The sequence below is a fragment of the Bos indicus x Bos taurus genome, chromosome 24 (genome assembly GCF_003369695.1).
Source record: "Bos indicus x Bos taurus breed Angus x Brahman F1 hybrid chromosome 24, Bos_hybrid_MaternalHap_v2.0, whole genome shotgun sequence".
Lineage (NCBI taxonomy): Eukaryota > Metazoa > Chordata > Mammalia > Artiodactyla > Bovidae > Bos > Bos indicus x Bos taurus.
This window is the reverse complement of record NC_040099.1, coordinates 41759921-41786155: the sequence shown is the minus strand read 5'-3', so window position 1 is coordinate 41786155 and position 26235 is coordinate 41759921. Positions and strand designations below refer to the sequence as shown.

The following is a 26235-nucleotide window of genomic DNA, read 5'->3' as shown; positions in this document are numbered from 1 at the left end:
GCATGATATTGGGTGGCCAAAAAGTTCATTTGAGTTTTTCTGTAACATCTTACAGGAAAACCTGAACTTTTCGGCCAACCCAATAATAAAAAGCTATCATCCTCCCTACAGAACAGGAATCCCATATGGGTGTGTCGTGGCATCTGCTTAAGAAAACAAATACACTATCTTTTACCATGTGCCCCAACTGGCCTACAACCTCATCAAGACAGTAAGACTCCATAAGCACAAAATTTCAACATTTATTTTTCATACATTATTTTAAAAAACCAACTTAAGAAACCTCCACCAGACAACTTTACCACTTCTGGAAATTCAGTATTTTTACTTGTGATAGTAAGACCCTAAAATACAAAAACTGAGACCCTGAAAAGAAAATATAAAACAGGAGTCCCTGGATATAGGATGGCAGGTACACGTGAGTAGAGCAGAAATTTATCTAGAATAAAGCCACAGCACAGAGGAAACGGCACTTACTCCTTTTTTCCTTTTTCTTGAACTTTCCTTTCTTCTTCCCATGGTCCTTCTCATCGTCAGACACTACGTCGGGAGGCTCGTGGAGGCTGTCGTGGGGGGGTGAGGGCTCGCCCGTGCGGTACAGCCCGGGAAACTTGGTGGGGCTTATCTCCTCAGAGCTGGGGGTGCGGGTGAGCCCGCTGCCATGCTCCACCCTGCGGTGCTCACTGGGGCTGCTGGTGGGGGGCAGGAAGCACTCGGTCATGCTGCCTCCCTGATGACAGCGAGGAGGGCTTCTTGGTCACCTACCCATCACACCTGCGGGAGACACAGCATCACGGTCACCTGGTGGCCACCAATGCCCAGGGGCAGCAGACAGACGCACAGCTTGGCAAACTCCCCCCTCGAGAACTGTCGCTGGTTTTGTCATCTTGAATTGATTCGTGCCTCACACATGCACGTCAGTTCTCAAAAAGCTGAAAGCACTGGATCTTCAAGTGTGGGGAAAATTAACCAAATGGAAGGACATAGGACATCAAGGCAGGACACAGGGTTTCTCCTAAAAAGAGCCCACCGCTCTGTAAGGGGTTTCATTTTGATTGCTATCCAACAGAAAACTTTTTCTTAGGTTATGACCAAACAACCATGAATAACAAGAAGACTCTTTATATAACTACACATGAATAGTTTAGTATCATTAGTGAAATCTACAGAACAGTGACAGATGCAGTGATTCACACAGGTACAGGTCATTAGCTGCAGTTACATACCGCATTAGACAAGCCATGTGTTCATACAGCTAACAAAGGAAGAACCTCATTTGCTCATTCCTAAGGCAATGGCACCCCACTCCAGTACTCTTGCCTGGAAAATCCCATGGATGGAGGAGCCTGGTAGGCTGTAGTCCATGGGGTCGCTAAGAGTCGGACACGACTGAGCGACTTCCCTTTCACTTTTCACTTTCATGCATTGGAGAAGGAAATGGCAACCCACTCCGGTGTTCTTGCCTGGAGAATCCCAGGGACGGGGGAGCCTGGTGGGCTTCCGTCAATGGGGTCGCACAGAGTCGGACACGACTGAAGCAACTTAGCAGCAGCAGCAAACCATACACAAAACAGTTTTGCTAGAATGGACACTACAAAGGACAAACGTGGATAAATAACAAGGTTCTACTGTGCAGCTCAGGGAACCGTGCTCAATATCATGTGAGAAACCAGAACGGAAAATAGGAAAAAGAATACATGTATGTGTACGTATGTGTATAACTGAGTCACGGTGCCGGACAGCAATAATTAACACAACTTTGTAATCCAGCTATATTTCAATAATAAAATTTTTTAAAGAAATAATAAAAAAGTACAAATGTAAGAAAAGTTCAATATCTGTTCACATTTTTCTTCTTCATAAGACAACGGTACACAGTTTAAGTACCATGTTCAAAAGCGAATTGTGTTAGTTCTTACTCCTCTTTAATGTTTTTATAATATTCACCTGAAAAACTACCAGAATCACTTCTCTTTGCACTGACTTAAGGTGATTCTGAAATTTTAAAAACACACAAACACAAGTGTAACTGATAAATCTGACCATAAACAAAGTCAAAAGACAACCAAAGGTGAAAAAAAATGTGTAAATTATGATAGCGAACTTTTCTAAAAAGCAGAGTTCTCACAAATCAATGAGAATTTAAACATAGCAAGAATGTGAAGCAGTTCACAGGAAAATGACTAATATCCATATGAAAATACCATTCAAGTACAATTGCAATTTTAAGAACATAAGACAGTAAGTTAGAATTTTTATAACATCAGACTGGCAAAGAACAAAAAAGGGTCTATAATATACCAGCATACTAAGTGCTGGTAAGGGTGTGAATATTCACTAAGGGAGAATATCCACCAACAGCTGAAGTATAAACCAGCACAGTCTTTTCTGAAAAGCAACTGGCAAAATCTATCAAAATTTTAAATGTGCTCTCTTTGATCTAAGAATTCCTCTTTTTAGGAACTTATCCTTCAGACATCCTTTTACAAGCATTCAAAGATGTGCACATGAAAATAATCATTTTAGCACTGTGCAAGCGAAGACAGCAAAATCTAAATGGCTATCAATAAAAGACACGTTAAATTAGGCTTGATCCAAATAATGGAATGTAAAGTCACACACAAGCCATCTCTGACATAGTAAACCATTGTTATGTCTCCGAAGTTGTAAAAGAGGAGGGAGAGAAAGTTTTTTTTTTATTTTGAGCCTTACCATGCCCATCTATCACTTGTACTGCTATTATCACGTTTTTCAAATGAACAGGCCATGTTTTTTTAGTCTCATAAAAATTGTTTTTGACAATATTTAATAGTCTGAGGAAAGCAATTTACAGCACAGTATCAAGTTTTAAATATATAAGCACACAAAAAATGTAAGAACAAGGGAACTTTAGTAACAATTATCTCTGAATTATAAGCTTATAAGTGGTCTTTTCACTTTTTTACATTTCATCGGTTTCCTACCAGTACAGTATACCTTACTACTTGCCTAAGCAGGAAAAACATTAAGCGAGAAATTTCATCAAAGGAACTGTAAGCATCACTGTCACTCTGATTCTCTGGTTTTACTTCATGGGTTCTGACGGCTGGTGTTTTTTTAAAATACATTCTTTTCTTAACTGAAGGGATGAGAGTTTAAAGGGAGCTAAGGTGCCACCAGCCTATCGGTTATACATCACAGGTGGGGAAACTGAGGTGTGAAGAGCAGAGAATAAAAACACGGGTGAGGGAAGGAGCACAGCTCGCCCCGACCCGGGCTACACGCCTCCCTGCTCTCTGTCTCCTCCGCGCTGGGACCCGCCTTCCTCCCAGGAGTCCTGCTCAGCCATACTCATCTTTCCATATCAGGCCCGCAGATGGGCACAAGGAATCTTTCTGGAGTGACGGGAACAGTCTCGATTTGGATTGTGGTGACGGTTACAAACTGTAAATTGACATTTTAAGTGGGTGAAATCTTATGGTATGCAAATTACACCTAAATAAAGCTGTTAAAAAAAGGATCAATTACCAGCACCCCTTTCTCCAGGAATCCCCACTCACGCATCACGCGGCCCAGGCTAAGCTGTGCCTGCCTCCGGAGCTACAGAATCACGGAGCACACCTGGATGCTGCACTGGGCCTTAAGGACCTGTGCATGGGGCCATCCTTACCAGTAATTCGCAAGCCCAACATTTAACACAGCACAGGCTGCACGGGAAGTAGTCAGACGTTTCCTTAACCAACTAAACCCACTAACAAGTCTCTCCATGTTCTCAACACGCTGTGTCCCGCTGATGACACAAAGATGAGGAGAAATGACTTGCCCTCAGCCTCAACTTTTAATTACAGAAACAAAGAAAGGAAACCCACATTTCATTTGAGTTCTGTGGCTTCAGGAACTTTCACATCAACCTGACACGTCCTGTGAGAAAAGTGTTTTTCCAGGTTTACAAACTGTACAACTAAGGCTCAGAGAAGTGAAGTAACGTATCCTATGCCACACAGCAAGAGGTAAAACTGGGATGTGCCTGATGGAAACACACATTCTTTCTACCAAAGTGCCCTCTGTGTACACAAGTACACACACACACACACACACACACGAGAGCACACTTATGCCAGGAGGAGCAGCATATTAATGACACAAGCAGAAACGTGGGGTTTGTTATGAGAACAGCAAGAAGATGGGTCTGATGGGAGCAGATTCATGAAGAAGCAACAGAAAAGACATGGAAAGACAAGATGGTTCTGAACTGAAAGCTAGCTGGTGCCGAGCTGAGGAGGTCATCATCAAGTTCAAGTCCAGAAGCGACAACGCTGGGGCTGCAAAGCATGAGGGCAGGACCACGAATCACAGAACGCAGGTGGGTCTGGACCGCCCCCCACTCTGCAATCTGCACACTGGACTGACAAGGAAGAGTCCTGTTCCTGACACCCTGAAGAGATGATCTTGCGAAAACCACTCCAGAGGAACAGCTCCTGCCCTGACTCAGCCTCGCATGGCTGGGAGGAGCGGCTGCCGGCGCACAGGATGGAGCGAGGCCGGAACGGAGGTGCAGGAATGGTCCTGAGCTCAGGGAGCCACACACACACCTCAGCATCCTGAGTAAGTGGGCAGAGAGACAGGCCTTGGAGGGTCCACAGTGACTTTCAGCATAAACAGCCAAAGGTGAGGGGGAAAAAAAAAAGAAATTCCTACTTCTGAGGCAAGAGGAGAAGTGATGTAAACTTTTCAACATTTAAGAAAGATGTCAGCACAGCTAAGAAAAAGACCGCATACTGACAGGCAAAGAAGGCAGACAGGACGGGGCCTCGAGATAAGAGGACCAACACTGATCCCGGAGGGTGCTTTCTGCCTCTGCATCGCAGACTTGCAGCAAAACATGCCAGAAACACCAGCGATGACAAAAGCCAGCCCTCTCAGCTGAAGGACCAGAAGGGGGCGGTCCTTCCAGACAGAAAACCTCAGAAAACGCAGTCTACTCCATCCAGTAGACAGACAACAGAGTCTACTCCATGGTCTACTCCACCAGAGACGTAACCATGACAGTATGGTACTGGAGCAAGGGTGGACAGGTTAGTGAACAAAACAGAAACTTCGCAGAGGCTCGTATATACGCAGTCAACTGCCTGTCAACAAAGGTTCCAAAGGAATTCATGGGGCAAGGAAAGTCTTCAGCAAGTGGCGCAGAGTAACCATGTGGGGAAGAGAGAAGGTCAGCCCTCCATCGCATCACCACAAAGTGTGCATGACAAACTACAGACACAAAACTTCACTGCTAACAACTTAAAACTTCTCCATAAAACACATTTGTGAGCCCTTGGAGGAAGAATTTCCCAGACAGGAACAGAAAGCAATTAACTACTGAATTAAAAGTCCACAAACTAGACTTTTTATCAAAAGCAAAAATTTTCACTCATCAAAAGATAGTAAGAAGAAAATTAAGAGTCAAGGCCAAGACGTGGAGAACACACTTACAGTGTGTGTGTGTGTACGTGTGTCTCACAAAAGACTTAAACCCAGGATATACACAGAACTTCTACAGTTCAACAACAGACAATCCAAAACAAAACTGGGCAAAATCAAGCACACAATTTACAAAAGAAAATCTATGGGCAATAAGCCCATGAAAAACCTCCACATCACCAAACATCAAAGAAATGGAAACTAAAACCACGGTGAGCTATCAACAGACACCATCCAGAATGGCTGAAGTGCAAACAGAACTCTAATTCCTAACGCTGGTGAGGATGTGTGGCACTAGAAATTTAATACACTGCTGGTGGGAATGTAACATTTAACCACTTTGGAAAAGTATTACTATTTGGCAGTATCTAGTTAAACTCTTACCATATGACCCAGCAATTCCACTCCTGAGTATTTACCCCAGAGAAATGGGAACATATTCACACATATTCACATGATCAGAGTAACTGTATTCATAACAGATAAAAAACAGAAACACATTGCCATTAACAAGCCTGGATAAACAAGCGGAAATATATTCACACAATGGAATACTAGCATTTTTTGAAATGAACAAACTAGTCATCCATACAACAAAACAGATGAACTTCAAGATAGCACTGCAGACACCCAAGATTACATAGTGTATGACTATTTATACGAAGTTCTGGAAGAGGCAAGCTCATCTCCATCGGGAGAATCTAGAACTGGGGTCCTGGGGTTTGGGGAAGAGGCAGGGCCAGAGTACAGAGCAGCTAGAGAGAACTCTCCAGGTTGATGGCTGTGTTCTATGTCCTGACAGGCACGTGGGCTACACACACACACACACACATTTGCTGAAACACATCTTAATGAAATACCACAGACACACACCATTGTGTTAGTCTCAGGGTACTGGTGCTTTGACGTTTAGGTCCATTTTGAAACGATGACCAGTTGTGAGCCTAGTAACCACCTGTCCCCACACAAAGTTATTTAACATTATTCCACATTCCTTACGCTGAACGTCACATTCCGAGGCTTTTCTTTTAATAACTGGGGGTTCGTACCTCCTGATCCCCTTCATCTATTCAACTCTCCACCTCCTTCCCTTCTGGCAACCACATATTTGTTCTCTGTATCTATGAGTCTATTTACATTTTGTCTTATTTTTCAGATTCTACACATAAGTGAGATCATATGGTATCTGTTTTTCTCTGTCTGACTTATCTCACTTAGCAAAATGCCCTCTAGATCTACCCATGGGGTCACAAAAAAAAAAAAAAAAAAACCATTAAACTGTGCCTATCACTGAATATAAATTACACCTCAATAAAATCTCACAGATAGGGAAAAAACCACGGATGCTATGCAGAGATGATCATGAGCCATTAAAAATATGAACTCTCCTCAAATATTGCTACTCTCACCCTAATGGTTGACATCCCGTCCCAGCCCCCCACACCCAAAATCACTGCAATAGGAATGTCTATTTCCAGTCTTTCCCAAATGAAAGCCTATGGCTATCTGGGAAAAATCTCTCTCCAGAGAGAATTTAGTAAAAAAATGTGACTTCTGTAATAACTAACAAAAACTATTAAAAGTATTTCCATACATCTAGAATTTTACTTTAGAATCCCCCAAATTATACCTTTGAAATTAAATATTTCATGTAAAAAGAACAGTTATGACAGCTTTAACTGGGGTAAAGCCAAAAATAAGTTTCACAAAATCAGACTCAAACTTAATAAAGACTTAAAAAACTTCACTCCTCTAAAGAACCAGGATATACACTGTTCCCAACAGTCTCTTCTGCTCATGTACCAGTGTTAATCAGCACATGTAAGAGGAGCCACTCAACCATGCCAAAGGACAAAGCAGTATCAGCAAGAAAGACCGACTGCTAAACTTAAGTCTCCTGAAATGAGGTTTTGAAAATAACTCCAATGATTCATTAAACTTGATAATATCTACACAGACAAGGGCCTCTTCCAAAAAACCAACAGCTTACTTAACTAGTTCACAAGTTAAACAAATCCAGTATTTATAAATGGATTTTTATTAAACACAGCCTAAAAGTCACTGGAAGCAGCTTTTCCTTATTTTTATGGTTTTTAAAAATAGTCTGTAAGTTAAAAGTCTCTAACCTACATCTCTACAAGGGAATCCAGATACTGGCTCGTTAGAACATACTGAGCACTGACCTCCCCATAACCTACTGTCTAGGGATGGCCAACTTCATAAGCACGTGTCCATGTAAAATACATTCTTGTTCTTCAAATTTTCTCAGGATTAAAGAGCATCCAGCTCATAAGGGGCCACTAAGCACCCAACACCATACATGCAGAGACCCATCAGAGCACACTATGAGGTCTCAGGGCGCAAGGGACAGAGAGATGATCCTGAAGGACTCCTAGTGGGCAGAACAGGACAAGCAGATTACAAAAGATCACAATCGATTTGCCAATAGGACCATGGAAATTTACAGACGATAAACAAACATATTCAAAATTCTAATAAGAAAACCAGTTTCAACAACCACCTGAGTGTACAGGTAGAATAAAGATACTTCAGACACACAGCAGCAAGGACTGTATTCCCTGTACACTTGCCCAAGAGACTTGACAACCTGAGATGCAACCTGATGGGCAGCAAGGAACCCAGGAAAAGCAGGCCTGTGGCCAGCTGGTGACACAGTCCCTGTGACCCAGGGGAAGAAGGGTTCCAACACATCTGCCTGTGCAGAAAAGAAGAACAAGACGGGAGCTTTGGGAACAAATCTGTCATAAAAACAGAGTAAAAAGCAAATAACAGTAAGAGACGACCGTTAACTTTAAGAAAAAAGGTAGATGGGAAAATGAAACCGTAGTCCTCTGCCTGGCTCAGGATTACACAGTGCTTCTGTAATAACCACAGTGAAAACGATGGATGCTGACTGATGGAACCAAGCACTGTGCAGGGCATGACTATGCTGGAGGGCTGGGGGCAGCGAACCCGGGGAGGGTCTCAGAGACCCAAATCCTCATCCACCTAACACCCAGATAACAAAGGACATTCAAAACTGCCATCTTCAAAAACAGTAGTTTAAGGGTATTACTTAGGTAAAGGAAAAAACACCAAAAGAAATAGCTGAAAGGAAAGCTTCAGCTATAAAACTCGGGAGGCGGGAGGCGGGGGGTGGGGACAAGGTGGGGACCAGCATTTTGCCTGAGTCTTGACACTGGGCTGGGGTCCCCAAGGCCACCCCGGGGTCGGCGATTCGCTAGGAGGACTCACATCAGTAAGCACACAGTCATGCTCAGGCTGAGACTTATTACACAGAAAGGATACAGAGCAAAAAAAGCCAAGGCCAAGGGGCCGAGTCCAGAGGAACCAGGCGTATGCTCCCAAGGGCCCACTGGCAGGGGAGACACAGGGACACATATGAAGCGCCAGGGGTTTCTGCCTGCTCCTCCGTCAGCCCAAGGTCCCCGAGGAGCCCGGTCACAGCGGCGTTCTCTGCGGAGCGTGTACTGAAGTCCCAGATTCCCAGAAAGAAGGCAGGCACTCTGCGTCAATCAGGCCCAGTAACCACACTTTTCACTTACACAAAATTTTATAGGCCATAAGGAACTCGACTCATCAAAGGATTTCTCTTCAGACATGAACATTACTATTCAAGAAAAAAAAAGAAAACCAAGTTTACGAGCTGAGATAAGGCAAATAATCCTTCAGACGAAGCAGATGAGGCTTAGGGAGTTTCCTATCATCCACAGAGAAGTCCCGGCCACACTAACACGCGCGAGGTTCACAGCCTGTGCCTGTGACGCACGGCAGTATCCACAGGTGCAGAAGCACGCACACCCCCACAGACCAACTGTCAGCCCTCTGGGTTGTTACCTAATTGGTCCTTTCAAAACTCCCAACTTTTGTTCAGGTCTGTGAGGACAGATGAGCCTGGCGGGGTCGCAAACAATCGGGCACGACTGAGTGACTAAACAACAAGTACTTTAACAGACATTTTACTCGAGTTACTGTTTCTTTTCTGCAGTCATCTTATATATCATTAAATTTAATCTTTATTTTAATTTCTCCCCAACCCCCAGGGGCTTAGCCAAAACACTTTTAATTAGTGCCCCATATGCCATAGAGAAATTCACTGAATGACACCGTGATTTATGTTTTCCACTCAGCTTCTCAACATTCTCAGTGTCGTTGATTAAAATATGCCTAAGAGGGCTTCCCTGGTAGTCCAGGGTCCAATGCAGGGGACACGGGTTCGATCCCTGACCCGGAAGACTCAACATGCTGCAGAGCAACTAAGCCCACGTGCCGTAACTCCTGAGCCTGCGCTCAGAGCCCGGGAGCCGCGACCTGTGCTCCGCAAGAAGAGAAGCCACCGCAACGAGAAGCCTAGGCACCACTGGCAGGCAGCCCCCATCTGCTGCAACTACAGGAAGTCCATGAACAGCAATGAAGACCAGCACAGCCAAAAGTAAACAGATAGATAATGAGACATCTCTAAGATATATGTTATCAAAATCAGTTTAAAAGATGTGAAATTCCAAAGTTCATGATAATGAACACGAACATATGAATGTCTTTTTAAGGCTGACAATTACTATTACATGATTATTAACAAGAAAACAGAAAAATTCACATTTTAGGAAACTGATATAATGCAATATAAAATCAACCTCTGGATGAAACAGAAATCTGCAAAGCACAGACCATGTCCATTATTTAGGTGAACATAAAAACTCTGAGGTTCAGAACTCCAGGTGTCAGGAAATGAGCAGCCAGAACATACAGTATCTAGCAGCCAGAAATAATTCCACCTCTGCCTGGGCTGAAAGGCTGGGGAAGACACAGTTCAGTTCTGCACACAGCTGTCCAAATCAAAGGGCATGTATGTATAGTAAGTATGGAGAGAAAAGTCCACTGCCTTTACACGAAATCCGAAGTGCTATATCATAAGCAGTCACAAACACCAAGGACCAAAAAAAGTTTTCTTATAAAAACACCCTGTGACCTAAGTGGGAAGGAAATCCAAAAAAGAGGGGTATGTGTATACATACAGCCAATGCACTTTGCTGTACGGCAGAAACACAACACTGTAAAGGAACTATACTGCAATAAAAATTAACATTTAAAAAACTTAATAAATATCACTTGGAATGTAACAATAAAACAGCACATTTTTAAAGTAACAGGTGGGAGACAGGTGGTATCTTTCCTGCCACATCTCATATAATCACATGATCTAGTCTCAAGCAAATCTTAAATCAGAACTTGGCTTGGAAACAGGGGAGCCCAATAAACCTCATTTAATAATTTTTAAAATGCACACCATCGGTTACAATAGACAGTGGGTAAAAGCATCTAGTCCACTGTTCCCCGACAGTGTGCAGAGGGACCCAGGGCACTGTGAGCAAACTCCACGAGTCTGAGGTAGCTCAAACTGAGGGAAGCACAGTGCTACTCGACACCTGTCAGACACTGCACAGCTACCAGAAAAGAAGGTGGCTTTCAACACTTGACTGTGCACATCCCCTTCAACAGCATACCTTCATACAGCAGGGCTTTATAGGGGTTTTTAAAAAATCAACATGGAACAAGAAATAAGGGTGGTGATGTTCAATCTGATTGCAAAGTATCATAAGCTGCAGTGTTTAATGGACACACAGAAACCACTAATTTTTTAAGATAAAAATGATTTTCTCTTTCAGCTTATGTGTATTATTTTTTTCAAATGGCTACTAAGTTGCCTGTCAAGTGGGCCTTAGTAAGCATCACTAGGAACAAAGCTAGTGGAGGTGATGCAATCCCACTTGAGCTATTTCAAATCCTAAAAGGCAATTCTGTTAAAGTGCTGCATTCAATATGCCAGCAAATTTGGAAAACTCAGCAGTGGCCACAGGACTGGAAAAGGTCAGTTTTCATTCCAATCCCAAGAAAGGCAATGCCAAAGAAATGTTCAAATTACCACACAATTGCATTCATCTCACACCAAAGTAATGCTCAAAATTCTCCAAGCCAGGCCTCAACAGTACATGGACCATGATCTTCCAGATGTTCAACCTGAATTTAGAAAAGGCAAAGGTCTGTCTAGTCAAAGCTATGGTTTTCCAGTAGTTATATATGGATGTGAGAGTTGAATTACAAAGAAAGCTGAGTGTCAAAGAATTGATGCTTTTAAACTGTGGTATTGGAGAAGACTTTTGAGAGTCCCTTGAACTGCAAGGAGATCAAACCAGTCAATCTTAAAGGAAATCAACCCTGAATATTTACTGAAAGGACTGCTGCTGAAGTTGAAGCTCCAATACTTTGGCCACTTGATGTGAAGAACTAACTCAATGGAAAAGATGCTGATGCTGGGAAAGTTGGAAGGCAGGAGGAGAAGGGGATGACAGAGGATGAGATGGTTGGATGGCATCATCAACTTGATGAACATGAGTTTGAGCAAGCTCCGGGAGTTGGCAATGGACAGGGAAGCCTGGTGCGCTGCAGTCCACGGGGTCTCAAAGAGTTGGACGCAACTGAGCAACTGAACTGAATTCAAAGTTGCTAAGACATAAATACATATTTAGTTGTGTGAGCCTAACAATACAATTTAACATACTATTAAACATTTCTGTTAGGCTGACACCAGGTCAAATACATAAGATATGTATGAGGCTGAAATATCAAGTCATAAGAGAAATGAAAGATGCTTGGAATCAAGACAAAAGGACTCAGAAGTCATCTAGAAGATGCTCCCACTGGTCAAAGATGCCAAAGAGAACCAATAAAATTAATAACTGCCATAAACTGAAGTATCAAGTATATTTAAATCCACGAGTTCATAAAAATATTTAAAAATAAAATTCACTGATCACTTTGGAGGATATGAGAACTAGAGAACCAAGTAGTTGTTTGGAATAACTGGCAAATAAAGGGGGGGGGAGCATTTATTCTGAACCCTCCTATACAAAGTATAGTTCAGCCAAGTTTCCTTTTATCAAAATCTTCCATGTAATAAACAAAGAAATAAAAGACTATCACCACTTAACAAGCAATTTAAAAATAGATACTGGCAACAATGGCTGTTAATATCATAGACAAAAAAGAGACACTGGCCTGGAAAAATTAAACTGATAAAACCTGATTCTGATTAAGTCTCAAAATATAGGGACATACAATTTAGTTTATTTAGCTAATATTAAAGAAAAAGAGGGGAACAAAGAAGAGTGGAAGAATGAACATAAAAATTGAGACTTAAGACCAAGAGGAGAAGGGGACGATAGAGGATGAGATGGCTGGATGGCATCACCGACTCAATGGACATGAGTTTGGGTGGACTCCGGGAGTTGGTGATGAACAGGGAGGCCTGGCGTGCTGCGGTTCAAGGGGTCGCAAAGAGTCGGACACGACTAAGTGACTGAACTGAACTGAAGACCGAGTATCAGAAGACAAGCCACAGACTAGGAGAAAACATTTGCAGAAGACATACCTGATATAGGACCACTATCCAAAATACACAAAGAACTCTTAAAACTCAACAATACGAAAACAAAACAATTTAAAAATGGGCAAAAGACCAGAACAGAAACATCACCAAAAAAGATACAAATGACAAATAAGCATATGAAAAGATGTTCCATATCATATATCATTGGGGAATTACAAATTAAAACAGCAGTAAACGTGACAAAAGTAAATCTAGATTAAAAAAATTTTTTTCATAACTGTGTGTGGTGATGAATGCTAACTAGATTTACTGTGGTGATCATTTCATAATATATACAAATATCAAATCTGGCTCTCAATTTGCAGTGCTTCTGATTTAATTTAGCCTCCAAATGATTATGATCATGCTTCATTTTATCAAGGTATCACTCTGAAAGCAACTCCAAACAAGTTCTGCTAGCATTTTTGTTGTTCAGCTAGTATTTTTGTTTTTAATTACTTTTAAGGCAAAAGCTTTACATTTAAATATCTATACAATCTTTCCAGGTGATCAGTTTGATGGACTTCATTCAAACTGATCAACTGCAAAGAAAGAGACCTAGCGCCTGGTGTCGAGTAAGCACTCAATAAATAAAAGCCTCATTCCACGATTTACACAATGATCGTTTAGAACAGAAGGTATACATGTTTATATGTTCTTTGCTCGTATGTGTATATAACACCTCTGGAGGAATATACCAGAAAAGATTAAGTTGTGATCTTTTCAGTGTTATCCTTAATGGCTCACCCAGGCCCCCAGTCCTCAGTAAAGAAATTGGGAGAGACCCTGATGGGGAAAGAGAATGTGGCACAGCTGCAGGTCTAAGTACCATCACTCTTCATAGATGGGGTTTCCTTATCTGTCAATATTGACAGAGACCTGCCACAGCACTGCCAAGATTAAACAAAAGAGTATTCATGGTCTACAGCAGGCACTCAGTAAGCAGCAACAACAGTAACTACACAAAAGCAACAATATAAAATTCCTGGACAAAACTTGAGATTTTATAAACTATATCCTCCGCCCATAAAAGTGTGAAAAAGGAAGAGTTTTACTGCTTTTTCTTTCCTTGACTCCCATTTTAAATAACGTTCGGAAAATCGTAAGTGCACTGTTAAAAAAAAAAAAAACCATAAACAAATGTAAGAAGCCAAGAAGAAACCTGGAGAAAAAGTACTGGCACTAGACATGACAATTACTTTGCAAACTAATAAATAAAAACAAAAAGCGATTGAGGATTTGAATCTGAAGCAAATACTTTTAAAATGAAAAAACAGGGAATTTAAAAGATTCTGTTTTTCACCCACCAATTTTCTAAAGAGGAAAAGTCTGATGCCCAACACTGGAGGGTGTGATGAGCCAGTTGCATGCTACTGGTAGAAGTGCAAACTGATTCATTCAGAAGGCAATTCAGCAGCATCTACCAAAAATTGACACTCTGACCTAGCAAATTCACTGTTAAACCTTGTCCCCAAATAGACAAAAGTAGCTAAGCACTGTTTTTGACGGCCAAAAAACCTTTATTATGCTGCATCTCTACAAGCACCTCAAATTCTTTAGGAAAAAAGCAAAGAACAGAGAAAAATACTAACCCAACTATAGGCTGTCTACAAAAGATTCACGTCAACTATAGTAACAGAGGCAGCCTAATAATGAATGGAGTGCTAAATAAACAGATGGAGTGAGGTTAAAATGATAGCCTGAGTGCTCAGTTGCTAAATTGTGTCCAACTCTTTGCAAATCCATAGACTGTAGCTCTCCAGGCTCCTCTGTCCACGGGATTTCCCACGCAAGAATACTGAAGCGGGTTGCCATCTCCTTCTCCAAAAATGATAGCTTAAGGAACTCCAAAAGTTCACCCTCAGAAGAGCCAACTAAAATCAGTCAGAATCCACTTTAACCCAGGAAACTAACCAGAAGCCTGTAGCAATTCAGGGAGCATTTATTCAAGAAAAACAGTTGAATCTTAGTGAGAACATAGGATTCTATGATATTTAACTCACTCTGAGCCTATCCTGGGCTTCCCAGATCAGCGGCAGCCTTGAAAATAACAGCCCACATTACCAGCACTGGCACAGCAGAACAAACCTCATTCGCAAACAAACTGAATTATTCCAGTCTCTGGAAGACCTACGTGCAGAAGCAGCCCGCCTTATCTCACCTAAATGTAGTTACCTCAGAACTCCCCCCACGCCCAGGGCTACGCCGCTAGGGGGCAGCCAGAGAGGTGTTAGCCGCGCTGCCCCCTGAAGCATCAGGCAAGAGCTGGAGTGAACACTCCCTCCAAACCATGAGAAGAAAGGCTGAGCAGGGAGATGTTCTGGGGAACAAAGACCTTGAACTGCTGCAACAAATTTCTGGAAATCAGGAGAAATGTGGATGCCCAGCACCATGCACATGCTCAGGACACAGAATTCCCTGGCTCATCATTTTTCCTTGCAGTAGTGTGACTGTGTCATCCCACTGCCTTCTGGCTCCTGTGGTTTCTGATGAGAAGTCAGCTGATGATGACACTGAGGATCCCTTGTATGTGACAAGCCACTTCTCTCACTACTTTCAAGATTCTCTCCTTGTCTTTGTCTTTAAACCAGTCGATTAAGAAGTGTCTTAGGTGGATCTCATTGAGCTCATCTCACCCAAGAAAGCCCTCCCCACTCACCTCTGGATGATCTTGACATGTGCACAGACAGAAACAAAGGCTAAGACCAAAGCTGTCAAGTGGCTGAGTGCTGAAGCTACACCCAAGAGATACACAGCTGTCCTGGTAGCTTACTGGTCTGCTAATGACTGGACATTAGCAGCCAAGAGAATAAAACAGGAATAAATGTAACCAAGGAGGTGAAAGACTTATACACTGATAACTACAAAACACTGCTGAGAGAAGTTAGAGTAGACCTAAATAAACTCCTTTTTAATGGGACAATTCAGTACTGTTAAGATGACAAAGTATTGCTGTAATTCAAAATGATCTATAGACTCAAGGCAAAATTTCAACAAGACTTTATTGCAGAAATGGAAATCTGATCCTCAGTATGGAATCGCAATGGGCCTCGAATAACCACACAAAAATAATGAAGAAACAAAGGGGGAAGACTCAACACTTCGTAATTTCAAAAGCAATTACAGAACTAGAGTAACCAAATCAATGTGGCACTGGCATCAGGATAAGCCTCCAGACCTACAGAATTGATTTGAAGAGTCCAGAATAAACCCAAACATCTATGGTCAACTGATTTTCAACGAATGTGTCCATTTTTACTCCATGGGGGAGAAATGGTCTCTTCAACAGATAGGAACGGGATAATTAGATTTCCACATACAAAAAACAGGCCCTATCTCAGACCATATACAAAAATTCACTCAAAATGAACCAACACCTACATATAAGAACTAAAACTATAAAACTCCAGAGGAAAACACAGTGTAAATCTTCATGCCTGTGGACTTGGCAATGGATTCAGACAGGACGCCAAAATCACAAGTAACAAAAGAAAAAACTGATAAATTCTACTTCATCAAAATTTGAAACTTCTGTAGATGAGAGGGCATTATCAAGAAAGTAAAAAAGACTACCCAAAGAATGAAAGAAAGGATTTGCAGATCACATATACTGGTAAGGGGCTTCCCAGATGGCTCAGCTCCTGCAATGCAGGAACCACAGGAGATGTGGGTTCAATCACTGGGTTAGGAAGATCCCTGTAAGAGAAAATGGCAACCCACTCTCCAATATTCTTGCCTGGAAGATTCCATAGACAGGAGTTTGGTGGGCTACAGTCCACGGGGTCACAAAACAGTAGTAAACAACTGAGCATATACTGATAACGGTCTACCATCCAGAATATACAAAGGAACTCTCACAACTCAACAACAAAAAGACAAACAACCCAATGCGAAGCTAGGAAAAGAACCTGAATAAATATTTCTCCAAAGAAGATATACAAATGGCCAATAAGCACATGAAAAGAAGTTCAACATCATCAGCCACCAGGGAAATAAATATAAATCAAACGCACAATAAGTTACCAATTCACATCTACCAGGATAGCTTAAATTTTCAAAAACCAGAAAATAACAAGTGTTGGTGAGGATATGGAGAAATGAGAATCTTTGCACTGGAGAGTGAAGTGGTGCAGCTGCTTTGGGAAACAGTTTAGAAGTTCCTCAAACTGTTCCAACATAAAACTCAGGACATGATCTGGCCAATTCTACTCTTAGGTATGTACCCAGGAACAATGAAAACACGTATCTACAAAAAACGCTGCACATGATTATTCACACCAGCACTATTCAAAATAGCCGTAACAAAGAAACAACTTAAATGTTGAACAACTTATGAATAAACAAAATGTGGAATATTCCAGCCAGTGGAATATTCTCAGCAATGACGAGGAATGGAGTCCTGACACCTGCTACAAAATGGACAGGTCTTGAAAACATGATGCTGAGTAAAAGTTGGTCACAGATGATCACATAGATGATTCCATGTACATGAAATGCCCGAAACAGGCAAACCCACAGAGTAGAAGTAGATTAGTGGTTGCTAGTGAGTGGAAGCAGGGAGGATGGCGAGTGGCTGATAACGAAGAAGAGCAGAAATGAAAGACTCTAAAATTGATTGTAGGGGTGACTGCACCCCTACACATAGTAAAAACACTTTGAATTGTACACTTTAAAAGGATCAATTTTATGTTATATGAATATCTCAAAAAAGGTAGCATAAGGAAAAAGCCAGCAATTTCATGCTCTTCTTTCACCCTCATCAAGAGGCTCTTTAGTTCCTCTTTGCTTTCTGCATATCTGAGGTTGTTGATATTTCTCCCGGCAATCTTGATTCCAGCTTGTGATTCATCCAGCCTGAGATTTCGCATGATGTACTACTCTACATGTAAGTTAAATCAGCAGGATGACAATATATGGTCTCGTGTACTCCTTTCCCAATTTTAAACCAGTCAGTTGTTCCATGTAAGGTTCTAATTATTGCTTCTTGACCTGCATACAGGTTTCTTAGGAGACAGGTAAGGTGATCTGGCATTTCCATCTCTCTTTAAGAATTTTCCAGTTTCTTGTGATCTACACAACCAAAGGCTTTCATGTAGTCGAGGAAGCAGATGTTTTTCTGGAATTCCCCTTGCTTTCTCTATGATCCAACAAATGTTGGCAATGTGATCCTCTGCCTTTTCTAAACCTAGCTTGTATATCTGCAAGTTCTCCATTCATGTACTGCTGAAGTCTACCTAGCTTGAAGGATTTTGAGCACAACCTTACTAGCATGAGAAATAAGCACATTTTTATAGTAGTTTGAACACTCTTTGGCACTGCCCTTCTTTGGGACTGGAATGAAAAGTTAAGATCATGGCATCTGGTCCCATCATTTCATAGCAAATAGAAAGGGAAAAAGTGGAAGCAGTGACAGATTTTATTTTCCTGGGCTCCCAAACCACTGCAGATGGTGACTGCAGCCATGAAATTAAAAGACGTTTGCTCCTTGGAAGAACAGCTATGGCAAACCTAGACAGAGTATTAAAAAGCACATACACACTTTGCCAACAAATGTCCATATAGACAAAGCCACAGTTTTTCCATTAGTCATGTACGAATATTAGTGTTAAACCACAAAGAAGGCTGAGTGCTGAAGAAGTGATGCTTTCGAACTGTGATGCTGGAGAAGACTCTTGAGAGTCCGCTGGACAGCAAGGAGATCAAACTAGTCAATCCTAAAGGAAATCAACCCTGAATATTCATTGGAAGAACTGATGCTGAAGCTCCAATACTTTAGCCACCTGAAGAGAAGAGCCAATTCATTCAAAAAGACCCTGATGCTCATAAAGATTGAAGTCAAAAGAAGAGGGCAGCAGAGGAACAGATAGTTAGCGTCACTGACTCAACAGACATGAATCTGAGCAAATTCTGGGAAATAGTGAAGGACAGGGAAGCATAGCGTGTTGCAGTCCATGAGGTCACAAAGAGTCAGACATGACTTAGCGACTGAACAACAAGGAAAAAGCAGGCTCAGGTCTTTGCCAAATTAAAAGTTCCTTCCTATCCCTTTATTAACCTCTGGTAACACTTCTTCCTATTCTTCTCTTCACAGCTGAAGATTTGTTTATTCTTGAAATAACCTACATTGGCTTTCTCCACTCTGACTTTCCATTTACACCTCAATTCAATTGAACAGCTCCCTCCCCAGATGACAGCACCAAGTAGGATGCTATGAAAGTGTTCTCAGTTATCAAACTCAACAAACTCCTAACAACCCAGTTTTCCTCAAGTTCTCAAAGGAAGCATGTAGCTTCCTTTATTATTATTATTTTTTTTTCTGGAGAGGCAGTTGTGAAGTACAGCTTCCTTCTGAAATGATCCCATTTGGGCTTCTACACCATTTTCTCACAATTTCTCGACATTTCTAAACACACAGGAATTTCCTGTTTCAGTTCTTCTTCAATTTGGCTTCAAATGCGACTATTCTCCATCCGGAAACTCTTCCTATGCTGTGTTACCTAATGAAAAGCTTCAGGTACCACCTATGATAGATCCTGATGACTCTCCCATCAAGACCTCTCCCGTGTGCTCCAAACCCAGACACACCTGACTCTGTAGCATTTCCACCTGCATGTTCTATAGGTAACTCCTACTCAATGTATCCAAAAGCCAAAATACTGTTCTTCCCCAGACCTGCTCATCTCCCTGAATTCCCTGTCTCAGTGTACTTTCCTGTTGTCTATTCAATCACCCAAATTAAAATCCAGTTATTTCGTCCTACTGTTTCTCTCTCACTTCCCAAATCCAATTCTCACTGAATCCTGTTAATTCTACCTCGTTAATATTTGTGCTATTAACTTACTCCTCTGCATCTCCACCGGAGAATGCGATGGCACCCTACTCCAGTACTCTTGCCTGGAAAATCCCATGGACGGAGGAGCCTGATAGGCTGCAATCCATGGGGTCACGAAGAGTTGGACACAACTGAGCGACTTCACTTTCCCCTTTCACTTTCATGCATTGGAGAAGGAAATGGCAACCCACTCCAGTGCTCTTGTCTGGAGAATCCCAGGGACGGGGGAGCCTGGTGGGCTGCCGTCTATGGAGTCGCACAGAGTTGGACACGACTGAAGCGACTTAGCAGCAGCTGCATCTCCACTGACGCTACCTTATTTTAGGCCCTTATCTGTCACCTCAAATATTACAAAAACTGCTCACTGTCCTCCTATATCCTGCCTTGTCTTCCCTCCATCCCTTCTGACATCTATAAGAGACCAGAGTGATTTTCCTAAGATGAAAACCTTATCATGTCTCTTGCCTGGTTAAAATCCATACGCTCTATTATTACCAAGAGAAAAAGCCCTCGAGAACCCTTAGAATGGCATGGGGACCGATCTGTGCAGCCTCACCTTCTGCTACTGACCCCATAAGCCCAATGCTACAGCTGCAGAGAACGACTTTCCATCCTCACAGTCCTCTGGTTCAACTTTCGCTTGGCCTTAACCTCTTCTCCTGCAATTTCTGCCTCCCTCATGCCAAAGCCTTCAAGTTTAAGGACATCAAGTCTAAAACACCTAATACAATGCCTGACACATAGGGGAGAGTTACAATGTAACTCTGTAACTCTATTCCCTATGAGAGAGGCTTAGGCCTCTTCATCCTGTCTCAGTGACTCCCCTCTGCTTCAAGCTAAAGCTGAAATTACTTCACCTGTCTACAAGACTCTTCCTAAGGTGGCCTCTGCCTACCTCCTGGGTTTCACAGCTTGCCACCACCCTCCACCCTTGTGGGCCATACCTGCAGATCCCACACTCACTCTGTAAGTTTGGACTCCTGGCTTTTCTCAAACAGATCCTCCTACCAAAGAGCCCATCCTGTCTGAGCCTGTCTCCTCACTGTTTTCAGCCCTTCCCATACACTTTTCCCTACCACTGCCCCCTTCTACACTCTCCTCCCTGCTCCATTAAAACTGACCACTACCTCCCTTGTATACCCACTGTGCCCCTGGCCTTCCTCCAGTCAAAGCAATCTAAAAAACACACTGTCTTCATGGAAGTTCAAGTAAGAGATAAAGTCTTAGCATCCTGAAGGCAGGGGCACTACTTTATCCATCTGCAAGTCTTCACAGTACCTGCTACACAGAAATTAAACTAAATGACCTGCACTTTTACTTATTTCCTCTACATATACTAACAAAAGCTTTATTGGAGATTTTCTTCTAAAAAAGAAAGAACATACTTTTGAGTTACATTTTGGGCCCAATCTCTCTTTCTAAAGGAAACACCGTAATTAAAGTTATTATGTACTTTCAGATACCACTTCTATTTTTCTAAATCTAGGGAGAAATAGTCCCTATAAGACCTAAAAGGAGCAATACTATTTTAAAGAGATAATTATCTCTCGCAGCTTCGAGATACTTTGTTTAAAAAATTACTTCCCAGCGGCTCCTGTTTAGCTAGCCCACCTCGCTTCCTTTTATGGGTCACTCTGAAAAGTGGAAGCCCCTCTGCTAACCAACTTCCTTCCTGCCGGCACCATCTGCCGAAACAGCTGACAGCAATTAACTCGTCCTCAGGAAGACACTCAAAAAGGAGTTACCAAGTGGCCAAGCTAATTCGGAAGGCGGAAAATGGATTATCTTTCTCATTTCCAGACAAGACTCCGTGACCAGCGAACCGCCCGTGGCCGGCGCCTTCCGGAGAACGTGAGCGCCTCTCCGCCGAGCACCTGCACCACCACCCGGGCCGCAGGGCGGAGACCCGCGGTGACCGGCTCCAGACCCGGCGCGTCCACGCGAACGCGGCGTCCAAACCACAGCACTTTCACCCGCACCGTCAAAACCGCTCGAGTTAACACTTGATCACCTTCGAGCACTCAACCAGGCCTTAGGAGAAGATTCTCTGCTTGCTCGGGGGGAGGCTCTGGAGTCACGACTCCCAAACCCGAGGGGCGTGAGGACTTGAGGGAGGCTCGGGTGTGTGGTATGCGAGGAAACCTGTTTCACTCTCACAACGTTTAAAACAAGAAACAAACAAAAAAAACTGAAAGCCACCCCCCAGTTGACCTCCACAAGAGCCTGTGGGCACAAGCCCACCTGACCAGGAGTTCTGAGAATTCCCAGCTCGAACTTGCCGGCGCCCCTGGAGCACGCCGGCGTCCACCAGCCTCCCTCCGCGCCGGGCGCGCACCGGAGACCCTCCAGCATCCCTGCCGCGGTTACGTAAAAGCCCGAGTCCCTCTCCGCCATCCGAGGCCCGCGCCCCGGTGAAGGGCCCGGCTTCCACCCTCCTCGACCGGACCCAAGGCCGGCGAGCGGAGGAACGGGCTGCGCGGGCCGGAGCCGCCGACCAGCGCCCTGCCCAGCCGCCCCGGCAGCCACGCCCCCGCCTCGCCGCCCGGCCGCGATAGCCCGGCCCGCTGCCTGACAGACGCCACGGGGAGGCGCGCGGACGGCTGCAGGCACCGGGCCCTGCCGCCCGCCACTGACCTGCGCCGCCGCCGCCGCGCGACCGCCAGCCGCCGCAGCCGCCGCCTCCTTGCTCTCACGCTGCTGCCGCCGCGGCCGCCTCCTGCGCTGCGCCCCAGGCCGGCCTCGGGCGCCCCATTCCCACCCCGCCCCAGCCTCCGCCTGTTTACAATGATTGGGACAGAACCGGGCGAGCCGGCCCACCGCGCACGCGCACTCCCTCCGCCCGCCGCAGCCAGCTTCCCGGCTCCTCCTCCCAGCGCTGACGGCCGGGGCCGTGAGGGCAAGCGCCCCGTGACCCCCGCGCGGGGCACGCTGGGAATAGTAGTCTTCGGAAACCTAGTGCCCAGTCCTCAGGCGGCCCTCCGCGGGAGGCGCACTACAACATCCAGGAAGCATCACGCCTGCCCGGCCCAGGGGCCCGCGGGGGAGACCCGGGAGCGCGCGAGAAAACGCGTCGCGCCAGAGCGCTGCCGGCGCCTGCGCAGTTCCCAGTGGTGGGGGGTCGGATGGTCGCGAACTTATCCAGCGCGGGCTCCGGGAGGACTGCTGCGGGCAGTGTCGGCCGAACTCCGGAGAAGGGCAGGAGTTGTCCTGTCCACGCTCCGCACAGCTTGTTCCCTAGCTCCCGAGGCGCAGACCATCTTCACCGCGGGTTTCAGTCCCAACCAGTTAAACCGGCCCGGAGGCTGGCCCAGCAGCCGCGGGGTGGGGCTCATCCCGGGCTGGGTGGGGAGTCTGGCTTGGGGTGGGGACTTTTGCTGGGGATTTGGACAAAGGAAGCGCCCCGGGCTTCTAAAGAGGAACCTGCTAGAATTTCGTGTCGGCCTTGGCTTCAGCGTTCCTTAAACAGGGGTCGATGAGAACCTCCCTCGATCCTTGCACCTTGTACCGAGGAGCTCTTGAGTTAGCTGCCCTTCGCACGGCAGGCGTGCGCACAGAACTAGATCTGAAGGAAGACGGAAATAACTGCATTTCCTCCAGAAACCCTTCACAAAGGCTTCAGGAATTGTCCTGCAAATGTTCTTGTCTTATAAAGTTTGGCGGTTGACTTGGGGGATGTCTCCTGTCCATCGAATTTCCCAGGGAAGAATGCTGGAGTGGGTTGTCATTCCTTTCTCCAGGGGATCTTCCCGACCCGGGGATGCAACCCCGGTCTCCCGCATTGCCGGCAGATTCTTTACCATCTGAGCCACCGGGGAAGCCCCAAGATTGGGGATAGATAGCTCTTCCCTATCACCTCAATTCCTGCCTGTGCGCCTCTTCCTACAACTTCATTACATGTTTAGACTGACCTCTGTGATCCACCCTACCCTGTTCCGAATCAGCCCGCCTCAAGTCTGACAATAGATCCCTCCCTTGTACCCTGCGTCTCCCACTCAAAAGTTCCGCCCCCTTGGCTTGACGCCCAGGAAGGGCCCACAACTGGCCCACAACAGACCAAGATGGTCTGCGGTAGCCATTGTATTCTGACTTTTTGAAAAGCTTTCTTACTGCCCTTCTGGCAACAGAACGGTGTCCTCTGTCCACTGGGATGGGCATGTTATCTTTCCAATTACAGTACTCTGCCTCTGGCAACATTGATTGGGCCAAGGGATGGGCACTGACCATGTTGGCTATTGAACCCTTGTTGGAAGTTGCTATATGGACACACAAAAGGGAGGAAAGATAGCATCTTATTGATGGTCATGTTATTCACAAAGAGGCCTTTCTCAACTTCACTGGTAGTCCAGTGGTTAAGAACCTGCCTGGTAATGCAGGGGACACAGTTTCAGTCCCTGGTTGGGAAAGATCCCACATGCCTCGGGGCAACCCCATGCACCAGAACTACACCCGTATGCCTAGAGCCTGTGCTTCACAGCAACAAGAGAAGCCAATGCAGTGAGAAGCCTGTGGACCTCAGGGAAGACTAGTCTCCACTTGTTGAGACTAGAGGAAGCACACACATAGCAATGAAGACCCAGCACAGCCGTAAGTAAATACATTAAAAAAAAAAAAAGAGGCATTTTTGCAGCAGCAATGAAAGAGGCTAAAAACATTGGGGGTTAGGGAACAGGGGGAGAGGAATCAGGAGCTGGCACTAGGCAGACTGGCTTCAGCTTCAGAAGCCATGGTTTGTATAGCTCTTTTGAAGTGCTTTGAGTATGTGAACCTAGCTAGGTGAGCCAATGCAATTACTCTGTGGTTATGGAACATATTTGTTGGTTGCCTCTTGAGAGTCATTCCTCCCATTTAAGCCATGCAGCATAATCATTCCCTTTGGTGGCTGAGCCTTTCAGAGGTGGTAACCCAATCAGAACCTGATGAGACCCAATGGGATGTGGGTTGGGGCTTCTAGTAAACTGCAGCAGCCTTGCTCTTCTGGCAGGGTGTACATTTGTGAAGTCTGGACAGCTGGCAGCTATTTAGCTCCTACAAAAAGAAAATCTGGAGGGAAAAGGTTTAGGTGAAAAGGCAACAGTCGGGCCTGAAAATGAGGTCAGTACTGTCAAATGTGCCCTGTTGCATCATTAGAGCTGCACTGTCAAACCTCACCTCTTTGACCTGTCTTATAGACAGTCCTGTAGACTGTTTAGAATTTCCCGTGTTGATTCAACATGTTTACATTGGGGAGTTTTCTGTAACTAAAAATTCTAAAAGTCCTAACTGATTCTGTTGGATTTCTTTTACATGATGTTAAAAGGCCCTGACTAATACAGGTTCCTACTTGAAGAGAAACTGTGGAATAGACTTTCAGCTATGGTTATATGTTACGGTCAACAATTCCTCTGCACACAAAGCAAGTATAACTTGGACAAAATTGTCAAACAACCATTTCAGAGCATTGGAAATCAAACACAGACAATTTGAGAATCAGCTATTCTTGAAAAACTGCTGAAGATTCTAGTAGGAAGAGTAGATACCTGTAACCTTGCCCAAGGCTGCCCTGTTGCCCCAGAACTGAAATTTTACTTGTGTAGGTGGGGCTAGCCAAGAAAACTAGCAGCTTTGCTCCCAGAGGGGATGGACTCGATTTGCTGTGGGAGGTCAAAACCCATGGCTTTGATGGCTGAAGGGAATATATAATAGTGCATCTGCTATGGAAGACAGCGAGGTGGTTCCTCAAAATACTAAACATAGAACTACCACTTGATCCAGCAATTCCACTTCTGAGTACATACCCCAAAGAAATGAAACCAGAGAGAGAGAGATTTGTAAATCCATATTTGAGGTATTATTTGCAATAGCCGAAAGGTAGAGAGGGCTTCCCTTGTGGCTCAGAGGGTAAAACGTCTGCCTGCAAAGCGGGAGACCTGGGTTCAATCCCTGGGTCAGGAAGATCCGCTGGAGAAGGAAGTGGCAACCCACTCCAGTACTCTTGGAAAGTACTGTAGTACTGTTGCAGTACTCCTGGAAAATCCCATGGACAGAGAAGCCTGGTAGGCAACAGTCCATGGGATTGCAAAGAATCGGACACGACTGAGCGACTTCACTCAAAGGTGGAAGCAACTCAGGTGTTCATTAATGGATGAATGGGTAAACAAAATGTGCTACGTACATAAAGTGAAACACTGTATAGCCTTTAAAAGGAAGGAAATGCTTAACAAATATAAAACAAAAATCATAAGAGCTGAAAGGAGAAATTGACTGTTCATTTGCAGTTGAAGATTTAATCTTAGCCATTGATTGGACAAGATAAAATCAACAAGGGTATAGAAAATCTGACTTACAACATCAAACATCAACCAACTTGTAATACTTGATAACTATAGAAAACCATCCAACAGCCTCAGAATACACATTCTTTTCAAGTGCAAATGATATTCCAGAATAGACCATATGGTGGTCACAAAACACATGTCAACAAATTGAAAAAGATTAAGAACATACAGAATATGTTCTCCATCTACAAGGAGAA

The 26235-nt window shown here is 44.2% G+C and overlaps 1 protein-coding gene across 2 annotated transcripts in view; it reads right to left on the bottom strand.

Moving 5' to 3' along the window:
- The window catches only part of RALBP1 (ralA binding protein 1), a 40223-nt gene extending 17729 nt beyond the window's left edge, over positions 1-22494 (bottom strand). The window contains exons 1-2 of one of the 2 annotated variants that reach the window (XM_027526022.1): positions 22359-22494; positions 478-774 (exon numbers count right to left, since the gene is read on the bottom strand). In XM_027526022.1, the coding sequence (XP_027381823.1) occupies positions 478-721 (244 nt within the window). In that variant the 5' untranslated portion in view covers positions 722-774; positions 22359-22494. Of the gene's footprint in view, positions 1-477; positions 775-21965; positions 21991-22358 lie in introns of those variants that run through there. The other variant, XM_027526023.1, reaches the window with a different exon arrangement.
- Positions 22495-26235: the final 3741 nt, after the last annotated feature.